Raw genomic sequence first — 26,990 nt, 5'->3', positions numbered from 1 at the left:
GAATACAGACTAACACGGCTGCTACTCTCAAACCTGGTATAAGCAGAGGAACTCTTTTGCTCTTATAAGCTGCGTCTCCACTAGGAGAGTTTGTCGGAATAGTTATACTGGGGCATAGCTATATTGGCAAACCCTTCCTAGGGTAGACAAGACCAGATTCAGATTTCAGTGACACTGGTGCAAATCCCAATGCACTGGAGTCATCAGGTTTACAGCTAAATTAGAATGTGGACCAGGATCTTTACTGAGCCTTGTGAGATTGTTTCACAAAAGATGATATACAATGCTGAAAATCTCCTAAAAACTTCCACACACACCCCTTCTCCTCCTGGATTAGCAGTGCAGTTAGGGATTTGGAATGAACACAGGAGCTACTTGGATTCTTTCCTCCAAGGCCCCAGGCACTGAGTTTATCCAAGGCCCCAGGCACTGCAGTGACAATGTCACGATGTTGCATTGGTGGGGCACCACCCGGCATGGCAAGGGTTTCACGCCATGTCGTCCTCCATCAGAACAGCGAGGCGATTGCACCCCTTTGCAATGCAGCGAGGTTCTGCGACGCGATTGCACCCCAGGGTAGGGTAACCATACGTCCTGTTTTGGCGGGGACGGTCCTGTTTTTAGGCCCTGTCCTGGCCGTCCCGACTTTTTTGACAAAACGGGTCGTTTGTCCCATTTGTTCCTGCCAACTGATCGTCAGCTGACAAGGGCAAACGGGACAAAGGCACAGTCTTGACAAAAAACTGGGGTGGGCCCGTGGGACCCCTAGCGAGGTGCGGAGGGATGTGCGGGGGGTTGGGGGGCAAGAGTCAGCACCAGCCCTGTGCTGGAGGGAGGGCTAGGGACAGCGGCTCGGGCCTGCCGACCTGCCCCACATGCAGGGGAGGGGGGCCCCGGGCGGCCCCACGCGTGTGGGGGGGGGGATGGCGGGGGCGGGGGGGGGCCTGGGGCTGGCTCTGGGCGCCAGGGGGGAGGGGACTTCAGCCCGGCCCAGTTGTGGGTGGGAGGCAGGGAGGGCTTGGGTTGGCCCTGCATCGGGGGAGGAGGGGGCCTCGGGCCAGCTCGGGGGTGTCACCCTACCCCAAAGGGACCCCCCTGGCCATCACCCAGGAGAGGAGGGCAGGGGGGTCCCCGCGCAGGGGGCTGCCCGAGGGAAGGGGCACAGAGCGTGAGGACAGGGGGTGACATGGGGAGTGGGGCAGGGCAGGCCAGGGGGGATCCAGCAGCGGCGGGCCCCCGAGCTGGAGGCGGTCAGCTGCCCCGCAGAGGGGGCCGCCCGGCTCCACGCGCCGGCAGCGGCAGGGGGAGGAGCGCGCGGGCGCAGAGGCGAGTGGGGCGCGGCCCGGCCCCTTTAAGAGGAAGTAGGGCCGGCCGGGCGCGCGGAGCCGGGCAGGGGAGTGGCGCGCGCGCGCGCCGGAAAGTTACCGAGAGCCGGAGGAGAGAGCGAGACGGGGACCCCTCCGCCGGGGACAGGTGCGGGGGTCTCGGCGGAGGGATAATACGGAAGGTGGGAGCGGTAATGGGGCCGGGGGGGTCTCGGTGGAGGGATAATGGGGGGGGGGCTCCGAGTGGAGATTAGCAGGGGACCTCGGGGGGGTGGGGGCTCCTCTTGGGAGCTGAAAGAGGGGGCCTGGCAGAGGGGCCTGGAGGGAGGTAGCGAGGAGTGTGGGGAGAAGGGACTGGGGGGGGTGAGGAGTGTGGGGAGAAGGGACTGGGGGGGCTGGAGGGGAGTAATGGGGAGCTGGGGGTGGTGATGGGGAGCTGGGGGGTGAGGAGTGTGGGGAGAAGGAGCTGGAAGGATCCTGGAGAGGGTGTTGGGGGGCTGGAAGGTGTTGGGGGGGGGTGAGGAGTGTGGGGAGAAGGGGCTGGAGGGGAATAATGGGGAGCTGGGGGTGGTGATGGGGAGCTGGGGGGTGAGGAGTGTGGGGAGAAGGAGCTGGAAGGATCCTGGAGAGGGTGTTGGGGGGCTGGAAGGTGTTGGGGGGGGGTGAGGAGTGTGGGGAGAAGGGGCTGGAGGGGAATAATGGGGAGCTGGGGGTGGTGATGGGGAGCTGGGGGGTGAGGAGCCTGGGGAGAAGGAGCTGGGAGGATCCTGGAGAGGGTGTTGGGGGGCTGGAAGGTGTTGGGGGGGGGTGAGGAGTGTGGGGAGAAGGGGCTGGAGGGGAATAATGGGGAGCTGGGGGTGGTGATGGGGAGCTGGGGGGTGAGGAGCCTGGGGAGAAGGAGCTGGGAGGATCCTGGAGAGGGTGTTGGGGGGCAGGAAGGTGTTGGGGGGGGTGAGGAGTGTGGGGAGAAGGGACTGGGGGGGTGAGGAGTGTGGGGAGAAGGGACTGGGGGGGCTGGAGGGGAGTAATGGGGAGCTGGGGGTGGTGATGGGGATCTGGGGGGTGAGGAGTGTGGGGAGAAGGAGCTGGAAGGATCCTGGAGAGGGTGATGGGGGGCAGGAAGGTGTTGGGGGGGGTGAGGAGTGTGGGGAGAAGGGGCTGGAGGGGAATAATGGGGAGCTGGGGGTGGTGATGGGGAGCTGGGGGGTGAGGAGCCTGGGGAGAAGGAGCTGGGAGGATCCTGGAGAGGGTGTTGGGGGGCAGGAAGGTGTTGGGGGGGGTGAGGAGTGTGGGGAGAAGGGGCTGGAGGGGAATAATGGGGAGCTGGGGGTGGTGATGGGGAGCTGGGGGGTGAGGAGCCTGGGGAGAAGGAGCTGGAAGGATCCTGGAGAGGGTGTTGGGGGGCAGGAAGGTGTTGGGGGGATGAGGAGTGTGGGGAGAAGGGACTGGGGGGGCTGGAGGGGAGTAATGGGGAGCTGGGGAGAAGGAGCTGGGAGGATCCTGGAGAGGGTGATGAGGGGCTGGGAGGTGGTGGGGGGGGGTGAGGAGTCTGGAAAGGGGGAAGCAGGGGAGTCCTGATGGCTGGGGGAAGGATTTAACCTCTCTGTGTGCAAAGCCCCCAGGGGGTCAGTGCTGCCCAAGATGGGCTGGGGGTTGCTCAGCTGGGACTTCACTGGGCGGGCGGCGGGGGGGGGATAGCCAGGAGCTGCCAGTGTTTGAACCTTTGAGCAATCCCCTTTTTTGGGGAGCAAGAATAGGCTCTGGCCCACAGGTCTGCCAGGAAAGGGAAGTGGGCGGGGTGGGCTGCATTACTGCCCTGTCTCGAGGAAGTGGGTGGGGGAGGGTGAATAATTCCCATCTGCACGCAGGTACCTGGAGGATAAGTAGCAGTAGGGGTAAGAAGAAAGCAGAGGGTAAGTGCACTGAAGTTAGGTTCTCCCTGTTTGAGCCAATTGTGGCTGTAGACCTTGAGAGCCAACAGTATGTAAATGTACCCTAGGGGCTTCTGCCTGCACAGCTGGGTCAGTTAGGTGTACAAAGAAGTGTGATCTGTCACCTACATAGCTGTGTGAGCAGAAGCCCCTAGTGTAGAGGTGGTTACACTAGGAAAAGCACAGGTTTGCCAGTATAAGCTGTGTCTGTGATAGGAGGGCTTTGCCACTATAGTATACTGGTTCAGCTGTACCAGTAAAGCACTCCTAGCGTACATGTGACCGTAAGTGATTGCTCCTGCCAACTTAAAGGCAGGTATTGACCACCTCCAAAGAAAATTCTTGCTGGATGTGGTATGGGATCTCTAGGCTAAAAGGTGTCTCAAAGCTTGAGGGGGTGTCCTCCACTGTCCAGCAAAGAAATTTGGGACAAGGCATGCTCTGTTGCCTTTCTCTTGAATGGGGTGAAGGAGGCAATGCGTTGAAAAGCCTCATTCCGGGCTGTGATGGCTTCTCTGCCAAGTTTCAGAGAAAGGGGGATTTTTATTGTAAGATAAAATTCCCCTGACCATCTGTTTTTCTTTATGATGGACCTAGTTGCTGCACGCACCCTGTCTTTTTTCTTCCTTGTGCAAGTTTCAGGCTCTATCTTGTTTATTAACCAGTTTCTTGGATACTGTAAATACCATATCTTAGTAGATTAATAAAACAGAAAGCGAATCCATCTCCTACTTGGCTGTGAGGAGTTGCAAACCTTTAAAGTAATAAAAAAGTGCGAAGTCTAAATTCCTGCCAAATTGGTTTGGGATCTGCCTTTTGTACTTTGGAGGGGCTCCAATCCCAGCTGGTGATTCTTGGCTTGCACTGAAAAGCTGTGTCCGGATCCAGGCATAATACCAGTAAGCAGATCTGAACAGGAAGCCATTCCATCGCACTTGGAAATCAGACCGTAAGTGACTGACTTCATGCCAGAGTTGGGAATAGAACTCCGAATCCTCACTCCCTGCTTGTACCATAACTCACCTCAAACCTACTCACTTTTAGTGATGTCTGTCATAAACTTGTTCCCTGACTGGCTTGTGCCATCTACTAGTACAGAAATATCTTTTCCAGATGCTTTCTAGAGCCCATTTGGCTCCCTGACATTGCTTCCTCACTTCTGACCTGGGGCCTATCCCCCAACATTTAGAACAGATGTGGAGTACCTCACAGAAACTTGTGTTTGCCTGGCTTGTGCCGTTTCAGGGAAATCTGTGCTATGCTGATATAGCCACTATTTTGTAACTACAGAAAAACTTCTCCATTAATCAGGCCAGAGATTTCTATGGCAACAGTATACAGAGAAAAAAGTTATCCTTGTTAGTGGTGGAAGCATACACTCCTGTCTATAGTTGTATCCATTTCTGCAATGATCCCAAGTTCTGTACTCCTGAAAATAAATCCCAGACTTTCAAGAAGATTAATTTTTCTCATAAGACAGTGATGCATTTTGTGATACTTGTGCCATAGATGCTGCAGTAACTGGTAATTAGTGAATTCATAACCAGCTTTGTTGGAGGTTTAGGAGATTATTTTAGAAATTCGTGATATCCAGCTAATGCTTTCACTAAAGAATGCACCTTAGGCTGGGTGTTTACCTACTGTTCTCTAGATTACTCTGTCTCCATGGGACATCTGTGGCTTTTGTTTTCAGTTGTGTCTGTACCTCCTGCTGGAGCTGCTGCTGTGCTAAAAGAATCACCTTATTCATGATGGAAATGATAGCAGACTCTTGGTTGAATCTGATTTCTCTTACTGTGTCTGAGGTGGATTAGGGGCCTGTTGGGGGAACAATCCACTAGAAAGAACAGGCACAATGGAGGCCATAAGAACTCTTTCTACTTTGCAAAGGGATGCATAGTTAAGTCTTCAGAGCTGCAGCAGAGGAGCACACAGTGGCTCTGTCTTAAGTTGAGTGTTTTGGAAATCATGCTGCTGCTCTGGCTTCTGAGCCTATGGACTGGAGAGAAGAGGCCTGAGTCTCCACTGCCTTGCACCTCATGCAGCTACTTACACCTGTGCAAAGTGGGTGTAAAAAAACTGGCATAGTAGTTCTTGCTTTGCAAAGATATACATGACTGCAGTAGGTGCTGGATTCTCAGTTCCCTCAGGGCTTGTCTACAGTAAGAACTATATCAAGTTAGTTAAAATGGTGTAAATCTACAATGCAGACATCACTAGGATGTGCTGCACCCATCTTACCAAGGCAGACCTTACAGTGGTGTACTAAATTAAGCAATAACAATGTAAGCCCTACTTTGCACAAGTGCAGAGCATTTAAATGATAGGTTTGCAGTGGTGTAACTACACTGTACATTGGCAAACCCTAAAATCCTTTTACACCACTGTGGCAGCATAAAGAGGGCTTTAAGTGGGCCTAAATAGAGTCCCGAGAATACCTCCTGTGCAGGTTGCCTCGCTGTCTGGAGTAGAGTTGGCATAAGGGCTCTACATCATCCTTGCATCTAGCCCCTAACAGAGGGGGGTAGAGTGGGGGGTGTGTGTGTGTGTGTGTGTGGCTAGAGTGTGCTGCACTGTGGCTGTTTTCCCCCACAGGGCTCATAGGGCAGCACAGAAGCACAGCATAATCTAGAGCTGCCCCAAATCTGCTCTGACTTAATCAGAGTTGGGCAAGACCCATCTGGCTTTAAAATACACGGAGTGCAAGATGTCTGAAAGACACCTTTAATTCTTCTCTGTCCCAAATGCAGGAATAAAATACGTGGGAATTGGGCCTTAGATGTGAGGCAATGGAGCATCAGTCACAAAAATGGAGCTTCTCCCATAAGCAGAAAGCAGCATGTGGTCTACTTCAGCCTTGTTTATACTTGGAAATTTTCACAAAAACTTTCCCACTGGTGCTGCTGTTTTGGGGGACTTTTTTCATGTCAAACTGTATGATAGAAAATCTTCTGATGCGGACAGCTCTTCACTGCTGCAAAGCCTCAGATGTCCCTTTTTAAAGGGACAGTCCTGTTTTTTTGGAACTTTTTCTTATATAGGTGCCTATTTACCCCCCACCCCCTGTTCCATTTTTTCACAGTTGCTATCTGGTCACCCTACTTAAGGCCTGTTACTTGTCACCAGGCAGATGGGAAAGGTTAATACAGTGGTTTTCAACCTTTTTTTTTCATTTGCGGACCCCTAAAAAAATTTCAAATGGTGGTGCAGACCCCCTTTGAAATCTTAGACATAGTCTGCATATCTCCTGGGGTCTGTGGACCCACAGGTTGAAAAACACTGGGCTAATGCATATGATCACTGCCACACCTAGTTCTAAAGGGGAAGGAGAAGGGCTGGCTTCACAACCCTCTGTTATGGAGACGTGAACCCTACTGCTTTGGCATCAAAAGCATTATATTAACATGAGCGAGAGAGAGAGATGGGTGGGGCTCAAAGCCAGCCTTTCATTCTGAGCCTGGTGTCTGCTAAGGAAACTCTTGTAGAATTTCCCATAACCCTGGTTCCACTCCATTGACATTCACAATGTTTGAACTTGTAATATAGTCTGGCTCTCAACATAGTCCGAAGCATTGTGTTGATTAGACCAGCATAGCATGAGAATTTTACACTGGAGAAGTGTCAGCCAAGTTCATTTTTTTCTTTTTTTTGAAGAAAAAAACATTAGGTAGATACTACTTTGCTGTTTCCCTTTTTGCAAGGACAGTGCAGAGTAATTCATATCACTAGGAATAAATTATGACATTATTTTCTTTCCTCTTAAATCCCTTCAGTCGGGGACTAAGCCAGGCTGAAGGAGAAGAGGCATTGTTGCTGCACAGAACTTTTTGAAAAGTGTTGTCGTCATACCTTGAAGAGAGGGAAAAAAAATTGTTCTTATTGTACAGGAAGCCACCTGCCTGCTGCAGCTTGCCCTAGAAATACATGTCTACACAGTGACCCTAAAATAGCTTCTGGAGTCATGAACCAGCTCGTCAGTTTTATTCAGCATCTATGAAGCTAGAAGCCAATCAGCTCTGCCTTCACATGCAGTCGTGTCCCAGTCACTGTGCACAGAGCATTCTTACACATAAAGGGAGTTATACCTTCCAGAAGCCTCAGCAAGGGACTTCTGTGTCTATCTAAAGGAAACAAAGGTCACTTTAAAAAAATCCTCTTTCTACTTGGCCTTAAATAAATAACATTTGCAGCGTGAGCAATCATAACTTTGTGATGTTAGGGGGAGACTTTCAAAGGTCCATTTTAAGTCCTTTTTGCCTTTTGAAAAATCTTCCCTTAAAGGCAGGAAATGTGGCTCATCCTGTGGCACTGAGATCATCTTTGGTCACCAAATTGAACACCCTGGAGACTGAATTACTTTCTGTATCCACCACTGGAGGGGGATAGCCTGAGTGGTAGAAGTACAAGCTTCCCCTTATGCCGGGGTGAGCAAACTTTTTGGTCCGAGGGTATAGAGGGTATACCACATCTGAGTATAGAAATTGTATGGCGGGCCATGAATATTCATGAAGTTGGGGTTGGGGTGTGGGAGGGGGTGAGGGCTCTGGCTGGGGGTGTGGGCTCCGGGGTGGGGCCAGAAATGAGGAGTTCAGAGGGTGGGCGGGGGATCAGGGCTGAGGCAAGGGATTGGGGAAATGGCAGGGGAGGGCTCTAGCTGGTGGTGCAGGCTCTGGGGTGAGGCTGAGGATGAGGGGTTTGGGGTGCAGGAGGGTGCTCTGGGCTGGGACCAAGGGGTTCAGAGGGCAGGAGGGGGATCAGGGCTGGGGTTGGGGAATGGCGGGGTGGCTCAGGGGTGCAGGCTCTGAGCAGCACTTACATCAAGCAGCTCCCGGAAGCAGCAGCATGTCCCTCCTCCGGCTCCTATGTGGAGGCGTAGCCAGGTGGCTCTGCTGCGCACTGCCCCATTCGCAGCCACTGCTCCTGCAGCTCCCATTGGCTGTGGTTCCCGGCCAATGGGAGCTGCAGGGGCAGTGCTTGGGGCAGGGGCAGCAGGCGGAGCAGAGCCCCCTGGCTGCCCCTATGCATAGGAGCCGGATGAGGGGACATGCTGCTGCTTCTAGGAGCGCCCCTGACCCTGCTGTCCGGCTGGAGCAGAGCAAGCTCCAGACCCCGCTCCCCAGCAGGAGCTCAAGGGATGGATTAAAATGACTGGTGGGCCGGATCCCACCCCTGGGCTATAGTTTGCCCACCCCTGCCTTATGCTGTTGCAAGAGGATAGTCCAGCCTTCACACCTGACAGTCCAGTCCCCATAGACCATTCTGTCCTTACCCTCTCTTCTGAGGGTACCAATTTGTGACGTGAAACCTGTTGTGCTAATAACTGAGCTGAGACCTCACCCAGCTCATTTCACATAGACCACTCAACATACATCAGATTGTAATTGCTTTGATTACTGTCAGCCTGGTCTGGATTCAAGCCAGGAATTTAGAATTGAATGGATGTGCTGTCTCATTACCGTCCCATGAACTGTCTTGTCTCTTCTCCTGCACGTGTGATAGCTTAACACTGAATTATTATTTGATGGGATTCCTACTGTCCATTCATGCTAGATCTAAACGCTGATAAATTGCATTTATTCTTCTGATGGGGTTTTCTGAAGCTGTTGCTCTTCGCTACAGTGTGCGGCTATGAAGTTCTGCCACAGGGTGTGTTAGTTACTAGAAGTCCTCCTAGCCCCTCTATGGGTTAATTGGTCAAGTCTGACTTTTTTTCCCCTTCCCCTTGCTATTACCAAAACTAAATAGATTTTAAAAAATAGTTTGAATACATTGTTATTTGGTCGCCTTTCGGGGGGGAAGAAAAACACAAATTAAAGCTCAGTATGATTATTTTATGCAATATGGTACTGCTTCCTCTTATGTTCAGCTGGGTCAGTTCTGCATTCTTGTGGTTTAAAGGCATGAAAATGGACTGCCCTGATCCTGACCAAGGCTCTTCCTTGGAAACCCCAGAATAAGCATGTGGCTTGCATGAGTTCTTGCTTAGAAATGTCCCAGACAACATTGCTCAGATTTAAATCGCTGTAGTCACATTGCAAAGAGAGGGCGGGGAGACAAGTAGTACAATCCTGGAACTTGTTCTGGACTGATTATGAAAAGGCTATTTGTTTAATCCTTAGGACTGATGATTAGAGATCTGTGTTTCAAAATGGCTTCATTATATTTGTCATTAATGCCTCTCAGAAACCAGATCAATGAAAGGAAAACCTAGGAAGTTGTCCCATTGAACGAAGGCATAAACACTCTCTTTTGTTAGATGTATGCATCTGGGCTGGGATCAGCAGGGGTTATACGGGTAGAAATTCTGCTGTGTGTTTTCAATATAACACTTTCAAAAGCTCTCCAAAACTTTTTTATTTTTTAATGTACCTAGTGCTCTTTTGCCCTCCAGAGCTGATACTTTGGATTGTCTCCAGCAAGATACATGAGGAAACTGGTACAAGGCTACCAGTGAGAACTTCTCTAGCTCTTACATGCATTAGCAACATGTCTGTAAACTGCTGTTAATATCTTGATGCTGCCCTGGAAAGGAAAGACATGGCTTATGTTAATGTCTTAAAGATTACTGCCAATATAATATTAGGACAGTCTTTTTTTTAAAAAAAGAATTTGGATATGCCATATGAATGTTTTTTCTAAAATAGAAACAAAAGCAGACTGAGCAGTTTTATAGGAAAATGCTGGAGATCTCCAATTAAAAGTAGGTGAATGAATCCCTGCCAGACAGGAAATTAATCTAAGCAGAGATGTTGTTCAAGAAGAGCTATGAATGGTCAGACTTCACAATTTTTACACGCTTTCTGCCTGGCAATTTTGACATTCCATTGATCTGGTGTGCTCTTCATTTTGTGACTAAAAGAAAAGGAGGACTTGTGGCATCTTAGACTAACATTTATTTGAGCATAAGCTTTCATGAGCTACAGCTCACTTCATCGGATGCATTCAGTGGAAAATACAGTGGGGAGATTTATGTCCCTAGAGAACATGAAACAAGGGTGTTACCATACACACTGTAACGAGAGTGAGCACTTAAGGTGAGATATTACCAGCAGGGGTTTCCTACTGTGTATTTGTGTATTTTTTTTCAAGTGCATCCTTACGGTTATGCTAATTTTTCATGTGTGTACTTTTTATTTTATTTTAAACCCATTCCAAAGAGCAGTTTCAGGACTTCCTCTCTGCTCAGCATACTCATACAGCGGAGAAATGAGACCGATATTTTATCCCTTGAGCAGACTATCACAAAAACCACAGTCTTCATGTAGAAAGTATTAATTGGGTTAAATTTTTTAAAATGGCTGATGGGTGTGTGTGAGAGAGAAGCCTCTGTTCTAGGTGCCTAACTACAATCTCCCCTTGGGTCAGTTTACTAGAAGGACTGAGCAGTGGCAGCTCTTATTGACTGTATCTGGCGTTGAGTGCTCAGCGCCTCTGGAAGATCAAGCCCAGGGTTTGTCAAACTGGACATCCAGTGACCCTGGCCACTTTTGCAAATGTTGGCCTTGGTGTCTAGTTTGGCATCTGACTAAAACTACCAGTGACCTTTTCAAGCTTCCTCTTGTTCTAACTTTAAAATATTTGAAAAATCTCTCTCCTTCGACCAATTATTATTGTCTACCCTGAAATGCCTTTTTTTCCATCCACCCTGACAGTTTGAAGTTGCCATGACACACTTATGTGTATTTTTGTTCATTCACTACCATGATCAGTACAGCTTTGCAAACAGTGTTTTGACTTCCTTCTGTCTCAGTCATCCCTCTGGAAGAGCTGTGAAAAATCTGGTCTTGGTTTGCCTGGTTGGGAAATTTACCACAATGCTGTAGAATGATCAGAAGCATATAACCTAGTCCATGTGTGGATCTTGTATAAATGTTAAAATAAATCCTACAATATTATTGTTTCTTAGTACAGTGGAGTAGCTTCTTTGAAAGGAAACATGTACTGTAAATGTATTACTCACCAGGATTTACTTGCAGGGTTTTCACATGAGTAAGGCAGCAGGATGTGAGCTGCCTAAGCTGTCAGGTCACTTGGCAAGGAAGTGGCTGCATATGTTTCTGACCCCTCCCTATCTGCAACGCACAATCTAGCTGGCACTACAGACACCACATGAAACACTTCTTTTAAACGAAGAAGCTTTAAACTTTGGCCTTTGGAAACACTGATATAAGGCTGTACAGCAGGCCCAACAAACTATCACAAACAGTATAATTCGAGGAGCCAGAAAATGCAGATAGGAACCTGCTGGTTTTAATCTGTTGATTGCATTTATTCTGGGCACTTGTTAAAACCCTAAAGTAAATCCTGTGTGGGGACGGTGTGAGGATTGGAAGATGGCACTGCATGTCACTCTGGATGGTGTTTCAGGAACTGAAGGAAATAAAGACTCTATGCAGAGAAGTCATCTCTGTGTACGCGTAGGTTTTCTGAAAGAGGATTGTGGGGGAGAGGGAATAACTTCCTGAGTTTTCTTAGTGGTGGGGAGAGGTTGGCTAGAGATACCTCATTCCTTTTTTAAAATGGAAGAGGTATTTTCTACAGTGTAATCTGTGTATTCAGATGTGGGATGAATGTTTGCTATTGACAAGTCACGATGACAGTCCATGATACAAAATTACTAAAGATAGTTAAGACCCAGGCAGACTGTGAAGAGCTACAAAAGGATCTCTCAAAACTGGGTGACTGGGCAATGAAATGGCAGATGATATTTAATGTTGATAAATGCATGTTGGAAAGCATAATCCCAACTATACATATAAAATGATGGGGTCTAAATTAGCTGTTACTACTGAAGAAAGAGATCTTAGTCATTGTGGATAGTTCTCTGAAAACATCCACTCAATGTGTGGTGGTAGTCAAAAAAGCGAACAGAATGCTGGGAATAATTAAGAAAGGTATAGATAACAGGACAGGAAATATTGTGTTGCCTCTATATAAATTCATGGTACGCCCACATCTTGAATACTGTGTGCAGATGTGGTCGCTCCATCTCAAAAAAAGATATATTGGAATTGGAAAAGGTTCAGAAAAGGGCAACAAAAATGATTAGGGGTATGGAACAGCTTCCATATGAGGAGAGATTGATAAGACTAGGACTTTTCAGCTGGGAAAAGAGACTGCTAAGGGGAGATATGATTGAGGTCTATAAAATCATGACTGGTGTAGAGAAAGTAGTTCAGGAAGTGTTTACTACTTCTCATAACACAAGAACTAGGGGTCACCAAATGAAATTAATAGGCAGCAGGTTTAAAACAAGTAAAAGGAAGTATTTAACTATTTCTTCACAGAACGCACAGTCAACCTGTGGAACTCCTTGCCAGAGGATGTTGTGAAGGCCAAGACCATAACAGGGTTCAAAAAAGAACTAGATACATTCGTGGAGGATAGCTCCATCAATGGCTGTTAGCCAGGATGGGCAGGAATGGTGTCCCTAGGCTCTCTTTGCCAGAAGCTGGGAATGAGCAGCGGGGTGGATCTCTCCTCATACAAGAATGAGCGACAGGGGATGGATCACTTGATGATTACCTGTTCTGTTCATTCCCTCTGGGGCACCTGACATTGGCCACTGTTGGAAGACTGGATACTGGGCTAGATGGACCTTTGGTCTGACCCAGTAGGGCCATTCTTATGTTTTTAAATCAACAGAAAATGGTGACTTTTTGCCACACAAACACACTCTTGCCCAGCTTGGAGAAAATGACAGGGAAAGAAGTAATGGGAAACTAGTGAAATATGCTTTGCATGCTCTCTCAGTTAGAAACATATTTTAGAATACGGCAGTACTGAAAGTTATTCTCTCATATCAATTTTACCCCCCGTAACTCTCACTGACTTAAGTGAAGTGACTCCTGACTTCCACTGCATAAGTGAGAAGAAAATTGGGCCTAAAATTTTTTAACAAGTGCTTTTCCTCATCACTATGGCCTCGAGTCTTTTAAATCTCTCCCCACACTTCCCCTTTTCCCAATAAATATCTGGCTCTGAGAAAATAGACATACGGATTCTGTGGCTGACCAAAGCAGCATCTGCCATTGGTTGAAGATTGTGTAATAGTTATCAAAGTTTCTGGGAGAGTCATTTTCTCCCATCGTTCATTGCTCATTTGTTTGAGTTTGTTTTATAACAGTGACCCATCATCAGCATGGAGCTAATCTCATATCCCTGGATATAAAGGTAGGACTTTTCCTCCAGAGAGAGAAGTTTTGTCCTCCATGGTACAGGAAGTTGCTGTGTTACTAACATGCTCTTGTGAGACTAGTGGGGATACTTCTACTTGATAGCCAGTGGTGTGGACTTCTGGGTGGGAGTAACCTTTGGATGAAAAAGAAGCTGGGGAGAAAAGCAGCATTGGCAGCAAAGCATACTTTCTGCTTCTTGCCAGTCATCAGTTCAGCTGAATTGCAAGTCACCCTCGCACAAATCCTAACCCCTAGTGATCTTTCCTTTCTGTTCTGTGTTTTACTGCTGTTTGAGCTGTGACTTGTGTGGGGAGGGTGGAAGGAGAAAAAACTTACGATCACCATTTTATATCCTCTTTCAACTCATGTCAGATGCTGCTTTGGTCAGCCACAGAACCTGTATGTCTTACATTTTCCAGAGCCAGATATTGCCCATAGCTGCATTTTTCTTAACCAAGTTAGACGTCAGAACCATAGCTGAATGCATTACATCTGCTGTACTTCAGCTGAAGTTTCCATTTTGCTAATATCTTAAACTCTTAAGGCTGCTGCTAATTTTATTTAATGTGCGGCTGATCACAGTAGCAAGTTTATCATGTAGTCTTACGGATCATGTGCAATAGGAAGAGGAAACTATTTGTGGAAAGAAAATTGCAGTGCTAATGTAACGCAACATCCCTGAATACTGTTCACTGTGCTCCCATGCTAGCCTTAGAAATTATAGGGCCAGATCCCTAGCTGGTGTAAATTGGCAGATACCGTCAATGGAGCCATACTGATTTATACCAGCTGAAGAGCTGGCTGTATACTTCTTGTTAAATATGCTAATGATTCCTCAGTGAACAGGAGGCACTTCTTCAAACTCTGGATGCAGGAAAAGTGAGAGTTAAAACTTTGGTTATATATAAAAATATAAGCTAGATGCACAGATGTCTCAAGAGATTGGAGAAGACCAAACCTTACTCTGCAGTCACTTGCTGTAATCCAGCCCAGGTTAGATTTGACCAAAAGTCATTGCCCTCTTTTGACTGTTTGGCATTCTTGGACACGGCTGCATCACAAACCACCCCCACACCTGAGCATCTTGGCAGTTGTAGCAGGAAAGCTAAGAATTGCATGGGCCATGGAAACTAACCTTCACTCTAAGTCCTGAGTTTCAGAGGTCAGGACTGAGATACAGGGAAGCTTGTCCAGCTTCTACCCATGCTGAGGTTTGCTTAGAGGGCTTCAGTTTCCAGGGAGGTGACTCGTGGAACTTTCACAAGTTTTACATCCCCTTTAAAAAAAACAAATCAAAACCTGAAACATATAAGGGCTTTGTTACCCAAGTAATGCTGCCTATTTAAAAAAAAAAATTGGGGTTTTTTTTGGGTTTTTTTGGGGGGGTTTTTTTGTGTTTTTTTTGCTAACTAGTTCCTCAGCTGTGAAAACTCCCTCTCTGTAGGTCTGGGTTGGCTTTTATGAAACACCCTGTGACAATTACTCTTAGAAAATTCTTAGTGTCCACTCCACTGGCAAAGTGTGGACAGGCCTTGAGAGTGCTTCTCCATATGGTTTTGGTAGTTCATTTCAGTCCTCTCCTGCCATGCCCCCTGCTGTGCTGGTAAGGAGCAGAGACCTATGTGTGGCCTTTAATTACTTGCCAGCCAAAACCTTCTTATGGGAAGTAAATAAAAAGGCCCATTACACATAATACCAGCATAACTGAGTGACTCGACTGAAGTCAATGGGATTACTATGGTGTAAAGACAAGGTAAATGAGAGCAGAGTCAGAACATTCAAAGGCCTCTTTCTCGTGTTTGGCTGGAGCCTGGAACCAAAGGAGTATACCGTTAATACTCGTGAAGTGTAAAGCTTTCCTTTGAGACTCCAAAGTGAGGAAATCGTGCATGCTGCTATTTCTCTGGAGCTGATTTCCTCCTGGAAGTGGCTTCAGACCGTGAACCTGCCCTTTACATTGTTAGGTTTTTTGCCTCTGTTTTGGATGTGTTACAGAAGAATTATGTGAGATCAATAGTGCATCTAAGCTGAATGGGCACAGCCCCTTGTGTTTCCGCTTCATAGAAGAAGTGAAGCATTTTGTTGCAGGATGTGGTGAGGGTATGACTCTGCTCTTGCTAACCATAGCTACTGTCTCGCTGCATTTTGCTGTCAGTGTCCCCCTCTTGTTATGACTTTCAAAATTTTTCTTTGTGATATCAAAATGCATCTTAAGCTTTATTTTTTCCCTATATCCTTGGCCCTTCACTGTTGGTCTTAAACTAGTCAAGCAAATATCAGTAGCTCTAGGGGTTCATGCAAATACCTCTCAGTATTGGTTTGTGCAGGGTACACATTCCCCAAGGCAAAACTTGGTCAAAAGTGCAGAGCTTCACTTGGTTTCAACTGGGCCAGGCTCATTTGATCATGAGTGACTCTCTCAATGAACCTGGCTGGAATTTTGAGTTGGTACCAACTCAAAAATGGGAGTGGGCGGGTGGATGTGGGCACCCTGCCCCCTCCTCTCTCGTCGGGGTGACTTTGTGAACATGTGGCACGGCTCCAGAACTGAACTTCATGGATTGCTGGCAACATAGGTTGTTAGCCATGGGGTTCTCGTGTATTTTTGTAGTGTGGAACACGTCTTAATAGCGTCTCAGGGCCATTTCTCCTCCCATTGCACAATTGTAAAAACCTCAGGCAATGATGGCCATTACTTACATGGGAAAGTAACATTAGGAAAGTGTGTGTGTTCTTCGTTCTCCTTAATGCAGTGTAGCAGATGCTCCAGCACCATATGAGCAGCCAGCTCTCCTCAGATGACTAATGTCTCCAAGAACCACTGTGGAGCTTCTGTTGCAGTAAAATGGCCTGTCTTTGTGGGGCTGGTCAGCACCTTCCACATTACAACACCAAAAATCACGTGTCTGTTTCACAAGAGGAATCCCGTCATTCAGGGTCAGATTCTGATACCCTGGCTAATGTAGAGAGTAGTCCCAGTGATTTTAATGAGATTGCTTCTGGAGTCAGTACTCCCCAATGTCTTTAAGGGTGTTAGAATCTAGCCTTTGTTGAGGAGCCAGCCTGAAACCAATCTCCTCGCTATAAGTCCATGGACACAGCTGTTGTGGCTACTATTTTGCTCATTTCTGCCTAGTAGCAAAAATAATGCAGTACCAGTTTCTGGATGTTTTCATAAAACAATGTAGCTACCTTGCTATCATAGTGGTAGAGTCTTGGTGTCTTATAGTAATAACAGTAATAATCTGCTTCTTCACCCACAGTAACTTGGCAAACTGGGTATAAACCTTCTCTCACTTAATGTTTTGTGTAGAAGTAATTGAAGACCTTTCAATTACTTTCCTTACAGTGACAGCGGCTGAATGAGGAACCTCTTTGAGAACTTGACCCTCACTCTTCTACCTTTTACACTTCCCTTAAAGAAACCTAGTCCTAAGAGGAGAGGGTAGGGGGAAACGAAGCATATTTGGATTTTGTTTCAGTTCTATGAGTTTGAAGTGTATGTCCATACCTTCCCCCTAAGGCATTCAAACAAATTCACTCCTTCTGAACAAAGTCTCTTGTTGAAAAAGCTGCCCATGTAACTACTGTAAATTCTCTGTGTTGCAGATTAGAAGGTACTTGGAGAGCCAGAGGAGCTCCAAGGTATTTCTGTGAAGATAGAGGCCATTACAACCTTGCCATTGGAAACTGTCCAGCAGCCTTGTGTCTCTAGCTGTCTTCCCTGAAGACTTGCAAAAGAGAAGGGGAAAAAAGAAGAAAAATGTCCAACCCTTTAAAGCAAGTGTTCAATAAGGACAAAACCTTTCGGCCCAAACGCAAGTTTGAGCCTGGGACGCAGCGGTTTGAGCTGCACAAGAGGGCTCAAGCCTCTCTCAATGCAGGGCTGGACTTGAAGCTGGCCGTCCAGCTGCCGTCTGGTGAGGAACAGAATGACTGGGTGGCGGTGCATGTGGTGGACTTCTTCAATCGCATCAATCTGATCTATGGCACCATCAGTGACTATTGCACGGAACAGTCCTGTCCGATCATGTCTGGGGGACCCAAGTACGAGTACAGGTGGCAGGATGAGCACAAGTACCGGAAACCCACTGCCCTATCGGCTCCCAAGTACTTGAACCTCTTGATGGACTGGATTGAGGTGCAGATCAACAATGAGGACATTTTTCCCACCAATGTTGGTAAGTTCAGTTCTGATTTGTGGGGAAATTAATTGGACTGAGACAAGATAAATTGATTTAAATCGGAGCAATTTACATCACCAAATGGTAAACCTTGAGTTAAATAATCCGTGTTAAGGAACTTTTCCATTGGTACTTCCTTTGTTTTCTAAAGAGAGGTGCATTCTCATTGATTGATATAACCATTAAAACATGTCTATTTACAACTAAATAGAGCCTTTACGCTAGATTTGGTACATCTTTTTGCTACATAGGAGGGTACACTATAACTCTATACATTTATTTTTGCAATTATATTGCTTAATATTTTCAGATTTACTACGTTAGAAAATGGTGAATATGTTGCTTATTTACAACATAATTAACTTACTGGTCACAATTTGTGGCAAGCTGCACTAGGATCGTGACTGGAATTTAATTGAACACACAATGGCATATAATATTTATTTTTATTAAACAAAACTACCTTAAATGTTTTGGATACACCAACTTCACTGTTTTTTTCATGAGCCAGAGAGGAAGTTTCCATGCTGGGTGGAGTCATAAATATTCATAATTTGAGAACCGAGCTCAGGTGGGGAGAAGCTATAAAATAGGAGTATGAGATCATCCAGGTGGGCTCAGTGGATGACCCTGATGAGATACAGTGTCGGAAGCAGGTCCCAACCCATGTGATGACTTTGACAGTCTCTTGCACCCAGTGGCACAGGTCCTGGGTCCTCCACAGGATCAAGCTCTTAATGCAGCACATGACCTATTGTGCCACATTGGTAAAGCTTGACCTCAAAAGTTTTCCCATCTTTCTTTATGTAGAAAAGCAGCTTTTAACTCAGAGTTTGTGATTAGAAGCTCAGGGATTCAGCATATTTATATTTTATTTAAATGTTTTAAGAGATTATAATTTTTCTGTTAAATTCAGATTTCATTTTAAACAAGTTTATTTTTAAAAAGAAAAACTTATTCTAATTTAAATAACAAAATAAAAAATAACCAATTTCTTTTTCAGAAAAATCTACTTTTATCCACCAGTACAATCTCTTGCCCCTTCTATTTCCCTGTTCCTTTTCCAGTAGGCACTTGTTTTATGACAGTGGTTTTCAACCTGGGGTTCACAGACCTCTGGGGGTTCTGCAGACTATGTCTAAGATTTCCAAATGGGTCTACACCTCCATTTGAATTTTTTTAGGGGTCTGCAAATGAGAAAAGGTTGAAAACCACTAGTTTATGGCATTGGACATTGCACAGATCCTTGAGATAGTAGGTGAACTACTTCCTCTAGTACTGACTGGCAATTTGCAGAGGGCTGCAAACTTTTGAAAGTGGCCACTGATTTTGGTTACCTTCATGCCCAGCCTGGGACACTGTCAGGCCTAACTTTTTTTTTTTTTTTTCTTCTTTTTTTAAAGAAGTGCCAAGTACCTGCAGTTACCATAGATTTCTGTTAGCGTGATGGATGCTTAGTACTTCTGGAAAATTAGGCCTAAATTGTTTCAGGCGAGGCACTCCAAGTCAGAGGGTGCTCTTGGAATACTCAAACGGCACATCAAAGATTATGTGGCTGCTGTGAGAACGGGAGGAGTCACTCCACACTACAGAGGTTGGGCTGCTGGACTTGGTTTCTCATTCTGAACAGTAGTTTAGGACTGGTGCCTGTACAATACCTGGCTTTAGGGCATGTGATTGTGCCTCCATGGCTAGTCTCGATGGCAATTGCCTGCAACTTGCTACTAAAAGCTTATTCTTTAGCTCATGTAGTGGGGCCTTGTATTTTTGTTGCTGAAGGTTCTTGGTTGGCTCCCTCAAGATTGACTTCTGTGTATGGGGTTCATGGCTCTTGGAAAATCTTACTCATTCTGCCAAAGTATTTTTAGGACTGCCAGGTTGAGATAACAGAATTTAAAAATACGTCCGTTCTGACTGACACCTGGTTGAGAAGATGGAGCTGCTGGTTGACAGCAGAAAACAGCTTGCAAAATTTCTGAAGTTATGGCTGTCCCATCTAGTGAAGGAAAATGTCCATGACTTGCAGAAGGGGTTTGCAATCTTGGGCTATGTGGACCCCTGAGTGCTCTTGGATTCCTTAATAGCTTATAACTTCTCTTCCCCCACATCTGTGATTAACTAGAGAGTTGTGACCTTACCCTCTCAGGTAGACTGCTGCAGTAATCCAGGTTTGCCTGCTATACTTCAGGACCATTCAGAAGCACAGTACAGAATGTGGTGGCCCATCAGTTTAGTGGAGCAGATCTGAGTGATGAGCACATCATGCCCATGCTCTGTGAACTACACTTGCTTCTGGCTGCAGTTTAAGGTGTTGATTCAAGTTCATACCTGCCCTGGGACTTGGTCACCTGAGGGATTCTTCTCTCTCCTTATGGACCGTTGCAATAACTGAGATGTTTCTGACAACAGACCCAAGCCTTTGGGATTGGTCACACAGAATGTTTTCACCATAGGGCTCCAAGCAGTGATGCTTTTTACTCCCTAGAGCAGCCCATAAGTGCCTGCACTTACTGACTTCATTCTCTGGTGCAAGACTCATCTTATTGGCTGAGCACTTCTTTGCCTGCAGACCTGTGCCAAGTTACATGTGGCTGGTTGGGTGGTTCAGGAGTTGTTTGTGATCAGAATGAGGTGTGTCTCTTCTTCTATTTCCAGCTATGATCTCTTTTAACCTCCCATTGCTTAAAAACGAAGGCCAGAGGGCCTTATTCTCATTTGTACTAAGAAGGCTCCTTCACACCTCTCTGTCAGTATCAAGAGGCTCTAGAGTGTGTGTAATGGTAACCTATGTCCCTCTTATGCTGTCGGAGGAGTTTAAAGAGGCCTTGGTGTAAACAAGATTTGGAGCCCAAAATGTCCAAACTTGGGTGCCTAAAAATAGGCTCATGAAGCTATATTTATGCATCTAAACAAGTGGGCTGACTCTCAGCAGTGTTGACCACCACAGGTCCCATTGTAGTCCATGAGAACGGGAGATGCTCTGCTCCTAAATTTAGCCTTTCAAGTGTTGGCCTAATGCTTTATACCCATGGAGATCTGAGACTTCAGCTTCTCTCTGGTATGGTATAAAGCTTTTGTCTCCATCTCTTGCAGCTTGTGAAATAATGGACCTTTCTGAAAGCTCTCTCAGCAGTCTGGGGCTGAATACAAGGCATCTTGGACAAGTGTAATTCAGCCCTTGCTCCTTGAGTTAGCACATGGTTGTGTGCTGGAGCAGAGGCTTGCTCAGCTTTTGGTGTAGGGTCAGCCTTCTGCTGCTGTGAATGACCCCAGGTGATCTTTCAGGCAAAGCCCTAAGGCAGTGGTTTTCAAACTGCAGATTGCGACCCAGGGTCGCAGAATGGAAGGCGCTGGGTCGCAGCAGCGCTGGTCAGCACCACCGACCGGACCGTTAAAAGTCCCGTTGGCGGTGCTGCCTGGCCAAGGCAGGCTAGTTCCTATATTTTCTGACACCGCGCTGCACCCCGGAAGTGGCCAGCTGCGGTCTGGCTCCTAGGCCGGGGGGGGGGGGGCGCATGGGGCTCCATGCACTGCCCCTGCCCTGAGCACCAGCTCTGCACTCCCATTGTTCAGTAACCAGCCAATGGGAGCTGGAGGGCGGTTCCTGCAGCTGAAAGCCACGCAGAGCCACTTGCGCACCTCTGCCTAGGAGCCGGACCTGCTGCTGGCTGCTTCCGGGGCGCAGTGCGGCGCGCGGTGCCAGGACAGGCAGGAAGCCTGCCTTAGCAACCCCACTGCGCTGCTGACCAGGAGTAGCCCAATTTAAGCCCCAACCCTGTGCCCCAATCCCCTGGCCCAGCCCTGAGCCCCCCCACCAACCCAGAGCCCCTTCCTGCACCCCACACCCCTTATCCCCAGCTCCACCCCAGAGCCTGCACCCCTAGACCAGGGCCCTGACCCCCCTGCACCCCAACCCCCTGCCCCAGCCCTGAGCCCTCTCTCACACCCTGAACCCCTCATTCTTGGCCCAGCCTGCAGCCCTCACCCCAACCCGCTGAGCCCCTCCCAAACCCCTCATCCCCTGCTCCGTTGGGTTGCGGGCATCAACAATTTTCTTCAACTGGGTCACCAGAAAAAAAAGTTTGAAAATCACAGGCCTAAGGCAATTCAGTTCAGCTCTCGGATAGTCTGGGTGATGCAAGGTCTGTGTTGGGGGAGGGGAAGCAAGCAATGGGAGGTTGGAGGAGAGGGGATGTTGCACAAGGAAGGAAAAATAATAGTTCCCTGACCCTTTGTCCTAGTGCCTGATCTGATCACGAAACCTGTTTGCCCTGTCTGGACAGGCGGCCCATGGTCACGGTTCTGCCAAATGAAGTAGAACCGGATGACAGCTGCATGGGTGTTTGTGTGGGAGACCAACTAACAAATGGTATGGGGAGTAGGAGCTGGTTATCCACTTGAGATCCCGCAGGATCCCATCCACTCCTGCGCTACTGCTCGGTGTATATGGAGAATGCCAAGCTATCTATCCTTATCAAAGCGCTAATGAAAAGGAGCAATCTGATTGTGTGCAGAGAGTGTCCACCATTACTCAGACCCCATCTGCACACACAGAACGACAATACTTAAATGTGGTGACATTCAGGGAGAGAATAAGACCGTAAACCACCTTCTCTTTGGGAACCTACAACAGTACCTGTATCAATTGCCAAAATCCTTGCTGTGTATTCATCTGGGTAACCACAGGAGGTTCTGGGGTGTGGTCCCTTTATATAGGGTTCTTCAGCAAGGACCTCTTTTGGACTGAGTGATTGCTGGAACATCTGTTTCATTTGGAGGGGGAAGCTTACATCATCAAAGGAGTTTTCTGTCTTGTTTAGCGTTTTCTAGCTTTGCTTATAATACCAGATTCACTAACTTAACACAGACTGAAAATTAATTTCATGCAGAACACTTGCGGGCAGGGGAAGAAGGATATTTAACAAATACCCTTCACCTCTTACCTCCTCCTTGTATGTGGAGAAGCAATCTATGTAGACTTTAAACTCAAGTCATTTTGTTATTACTAGGAAGACCAGCTGATCAAAACTACTGTATTGTAGATTGCAAATGTAGTTGTTAGAATGAAAAACACATAAACCAAATGTCGAATGTGAAAAGGGGCCTATAAATGACTGAGTGTAGTATTATCATAATTTTAACTCTTGTTAACCTGAAGGATCCCAAAGGGTTTGTCAGTTTTAATAAACTATATATAGGAGCCACTCCTCCCAGAATGCAGTCACTTCTAGAGTGGAGTATGGTGGTCTAGTGTCTGCATAATTTTTGTTAAAATGTCCCAACAGGAACTGAAGGAAACTATATCAAATTGAAACTGCAGATGGAAATCTGTATATGCACTAATCCAGTTTTGTATTCAGGTCTCTCACACAGTAGCATCAATTAATGCAGGACCCAATAGCATAGGTTAATAGCATTAATTTTGGAAAAACTGGTCCAAAATTTAGATAGGATGGAATGCAGTCTGTGAATTACTCCAGAGGAAACTGTTCTTGCATCACTTCAATACACATTGGACTGTTTCTTTTTATGCTTTAGGAAGACTGCATGGCACCGTGGTCCTGGGGAAAGTGCATTTCAATAAATCATGGTGCTTGTATGTCTTCTTGCAGGTACTCCGTTCCCCAAGAATTTCCTTCAGGTAGTGAAGAAGATTCTGTCCAGGCTCTTCCGGGTCTTTGTTCACGTCTACATCCATCATTTTGACAGGATCAGCCATATGGGGTCAGAGGCCCACGTGAACACCTGCTACAAGCATTTTTACTATTTTGTGAAAGAGTTCAATCTAATAGACACCAAGGAGTTAGAACCTCTGGTGAGTGAATTTGGCTGGCTTATAGTTATGAATGGCCACTGAGTGGTGCGTCTCAAACAGAACTCTGGGATTCTGACTCCCAGTCTCTGATTGTTGGATTCAGTTTGAGAGATTCTGAGCTCTGAAGAGGGTGACTGAAACTACATCATACCTCTTCCATTCCCCCTCCCTTTACAGCTCAAAAACCTGTTCTTACCTTGCCCTCTTCAATTTTGGCCCAGATCCCATGGTAACCCATGCAGCGGAGCAGGGCCATTACACCCACAGAGAGGGAAGCTGCCACGTTTGTAGATTCTGCCCAGTCACCTCCTTGTGCTTCAGGCTGCCATTTTATCTTTTCTCCCACCACCATCACTCCCCACTGTCTGGTCCATGGCTGAGTCACATGCATCGGCAGTTCCTCAGTCCAGGAGCTGTGCACCCCTGCCAGCAAAGTTGCAATTGAAGTCCAAGGATCTGCCCTGATGCCTTATCACTGTGTTGCTAGCACATTGCTGCACGTGACAGAAAGGCAGTGTGGACGGATGCTGGTCACCGAGTCATGAGCCCTTGGTCCTAGTCCCAGTTGTCGGTGACTAGCTGTGTGACTTGGGGAGTGCGTGTGTGCTCATGCTAAATCACCTCCCCTGTCACCTCCCTGGTCTTTATTTCCCCTTCTGTAAAATGAGCACAGCGATGCTCACCAACTTCATAAAGAGTATGGAGGATGCAAAGTGCCATAGAAGTACTCGGTATTTGCATTAGTCTGGGATGGTGGGTGATGGTTATTCTATAGCTGTATGTAGCCAGACAGATTTAAATCTGATGGGGCAGCTGAGGAGGTCTCCTGCCTGTCAGTGAATAGGAATATGGGGGCAGAGGTTAAAGGTGACACTGAATTTCTACTCCATGTGAGTGTTCAAACTGGAATGCTGCTTTTTTTTTTTTTTTTTTTTTTTAAATTAATGATGCTATGGAAACAATGTTCCAAACTTTGAGCCTTTCCTACGGAAATTTCTCTTGCCTGGGCATTGTGCTTCTTACCATTAACTTCCCTGTCTTGTGTGTCCTTTGATAGAAGGAAATGACCTCCCGGATGTGCCACTGAGCTTTGGACCTTCTTGCCCTCACCCAGGCCAAGCCTCCTCAGGACTGCTGAACCCCTTCACTGCAACAGAGATGCCGCTCAAGGGACAATCAGAGACCTTTCATAGAAATCTATTTTTATTGAGCTTTCAAGTTAAAATGGAGACTGCAGAAATATTTTTTTAAAGATGCCTTAGATAACTAGTTTTTATGGTAATTTCTGTAATTGTTTGCCACTAGATGGAAATACATCATTTTTAGTCAGTGTTTTTTTTAGAGGGGGAATAAGCATTATGACCAAAACCACCTGAAGTTTCATCTCACTGGCTGCCTTGGTGGGTGGCCCTAACTAAGCCTGGTCAGACCATAGACTTCGTTGCTTCAAATGTTTTTTAAGATGGACTGGCTTTCAACATAGCCAGGGTATGGAGTTGGCCTTGAGACCATAGTGGTGTATGACATTGCCTATACTATACGCTCAGTGCCCAGGTGTGTGGGGGAGGAAGGCTCACCTGCATCCTGAAGGCAGGATAGGAAGTGCTTTGTTAAGGCCTCTTGGCAGGACACTGCAGACCCTGCAGCTATTCCGCTAGCTGAGAATTACTTATAACTTAAATGTGCACATAGGCTTGGCTCCTTGCACACTTCTCCAGCCCTTGTATCTAACTGCCTTTCACTCCACGATTAGGCCTTTCTCTCTGAAAATGTCTTCTGTTCCTTTCTCTGACTTCACAGCTAGACCACACCTTTCACTGCTTGGGGAAATCGATGCTAATCTCACTCTGTTTATTCCTCTGCTAATCTTTTGAGATCATTGCTCACCAAGGCCTGTCTCCTAGTTCTGAAGCCGGAGAATACTAAGGTTTCCACCTTTCAAAGCACATTGTGTTGAGGGCAGAGTTGCTATATTAGTGTGCTGTCTATGCTGGGGAACTAATCTACTTGGATAGATTTCACCTGACTTTCCTGTTACATCCACTTTTAGCTGTCTCTCTCCACCTAGCTGTAGGTTCTATTCATTGGGGGGGGGGGGACTTAAGGGGGAAGAGGGAGTTTAAAATACTTTTGCTTTTCCTACTGAAAGGAGATATGGGGGGTGGGGCCAGGGAAGGCTGCTGGGACAGAAGCTAGTGGAGTTTTTTCCAGGCACACCAGCATTTAGCCTGTCTAAGGGCTGCAGCTTGGGCAAGTTTTTCTTGAAGCCCAAAGTCTAGAGCTAATCTGATTAAAATGGAGCAAATTGAGGTCACCTTTTCCTGTAATAAGGCCTCCAGGTCCCAGAGTGCAATTCTCCATCTTGAGCCAAGCAAAGACTGCTACAGCTGGGAGGGAGGGTTATGTACTAGATAGGCCTCACCTTGGGCGAGTGACTGCATTTGGCCCATCCTTGTCTGCTTCAGAACCATGTGAGATGCATCTCCACTTGGCGATGGAAGCCCTCTGTCAGTTTTAGCTGGAGTATCAAAGAGAAGCCAAGTTCTGCTACTCCAGAGACCAAATCACCTGTTTAGTGTGGTGTCTCCCACCCCCCACTATCCCCCGATAAATCGTAGTGCTAGTCAGGGTGTGGGAACTTTGCAGGTGTTGAACTTCCCTGGACTTCATTTACTGGCCCTGGCTTGGTACTCTCTAACTTTTGTAAGTGTCCTCCACCCCTCTCTTCCTGAACACCATTTGCCAATCCTTTTCTCCCAGCCAGCTACCTTAATGGACAAAGTCTCTTGTGCAGAGCCTCAGTCTGCTGGCCTGCGTACTACCTGCAGGGGGGTTAACTTCAGCCTGTAACTCCCGAATACAGAGACTTCAGAACACTGATTTCTCTGTGTGACAAAGGAGGGACTGCCTTGGATTTGGGGTGAAGGGTGGGGGGGTTGCAAAAATAAGGTTTCTTTCGTGAGCAGTGACCAAGTTGCTACCACTAGCTGCTTTCCTCTAAGGAAACAATCCTGTGGTCTGAGTCTTTGTACTTATGTGAGTCACGTCTCGTACCGTGCCCTGGACGCTGTTTCTAACACCTACCACTATCATTCTGTGAAACAGACACAATAAATTATGTTGTATTTATGTGTTGGGTGCTGATTGCGAACAGCTTCTCCCTGTTCGAAGTTCTTTGGACAGACCACCAAAAAAATGTTTTGTATCAAGAAATAATCTTGAAATGCCGCCAGTGTGAGGACAGGGTAGGTGGGTGGGGTGGCTGCCCTTTCCTAGCCTTTCTGAAAAGCATCTCTCTTCCTGGCCCTTGTTACTAGCTGAACACCTCACCCTTATTAATGTATTTACCCTCCCTGCCAGGGAGGCTATCGTCCCTGTTATACAGATGGGCACCTGAGGTACAGCAAGACTAAGTGACTTGCCCAAGGTCACACAAGGCATTGTGGGTTGGAGGCAGGAATCAAACACAGGTCTTGAAAGTACTAACCTAATGCCCTTACCCCTGGGCCATCCTTCCTCTGGTCTAATATTCCTGGAGAAATTAGCTGCATTATCAA

At 47.0% G+C, this 26,990-nt stretch overlaps 1 protein-coding gene across 4 annotated transcripts; it reads left to right on the top strand.

Moving 5' to 3' along the window:
- Positions 1 to 1,392: 1,392 nt before the first annotated feature.
- MOB3A (MOB kinase activator 3A) lies at positions 1,393 to 25,517 on the top strand. Of its 4 annotated transcripts, none has more exons than XM_073323977.1 (4): positions 1,393 to 1,473; positions 17,044 to 17,615; positions 23,231 to 23,433; positions 24,491 to 25,517. In XM_073323977.1, the coding sequence occupies exons 2-4, from the start codon at positions 17,198 to 17,200 to the stop codon at positions 24,518 to 24,520; spliced, it is 651 nt and encodes a 216-aa protein (XP_073180078.1). In that variant the 5' UTR covers positions 1,393 to 1,473; positions 17,044 to 17,197; the 3' UTR covers positions 24,521 to 25,517. The 4 variants fall into 4 exon arrangements, with proteins under 4 accessions (XP_073180078.1, XP_073180076.1, XP_073180077.1 ...); XM_073323975.1 differs by having other exon boundaries at positions 1,420 to 1,507; XM_073323976.1 differs by having other exon boundaries at positions 1,424 to 1,507; positions 17,049 to 17,615.
- The last annotated feature ends 1,473 nt before the right edge of the window (positions 25,518 to 26,990 follow it).

The sequence above is a fragment of the Lepidochelys kempii genome, chromosome 25 (assembly GCF_965140285.1).
Source record: "Lepidochelys kempii isolate rLepKem1 chromosome 25, rLepKem1.hap1, whole genome shotgun sequence".
In the NCBI taxonomy this organism is placed as follows: Eukaryota; Metazoa; Chordata; order Testudines; family Cheloniidae; genus Lepidochelys; species Lepidochelys kempii.
This window is presented reverse-complemented; position numbering and strand designations above follow the sequence as displayed.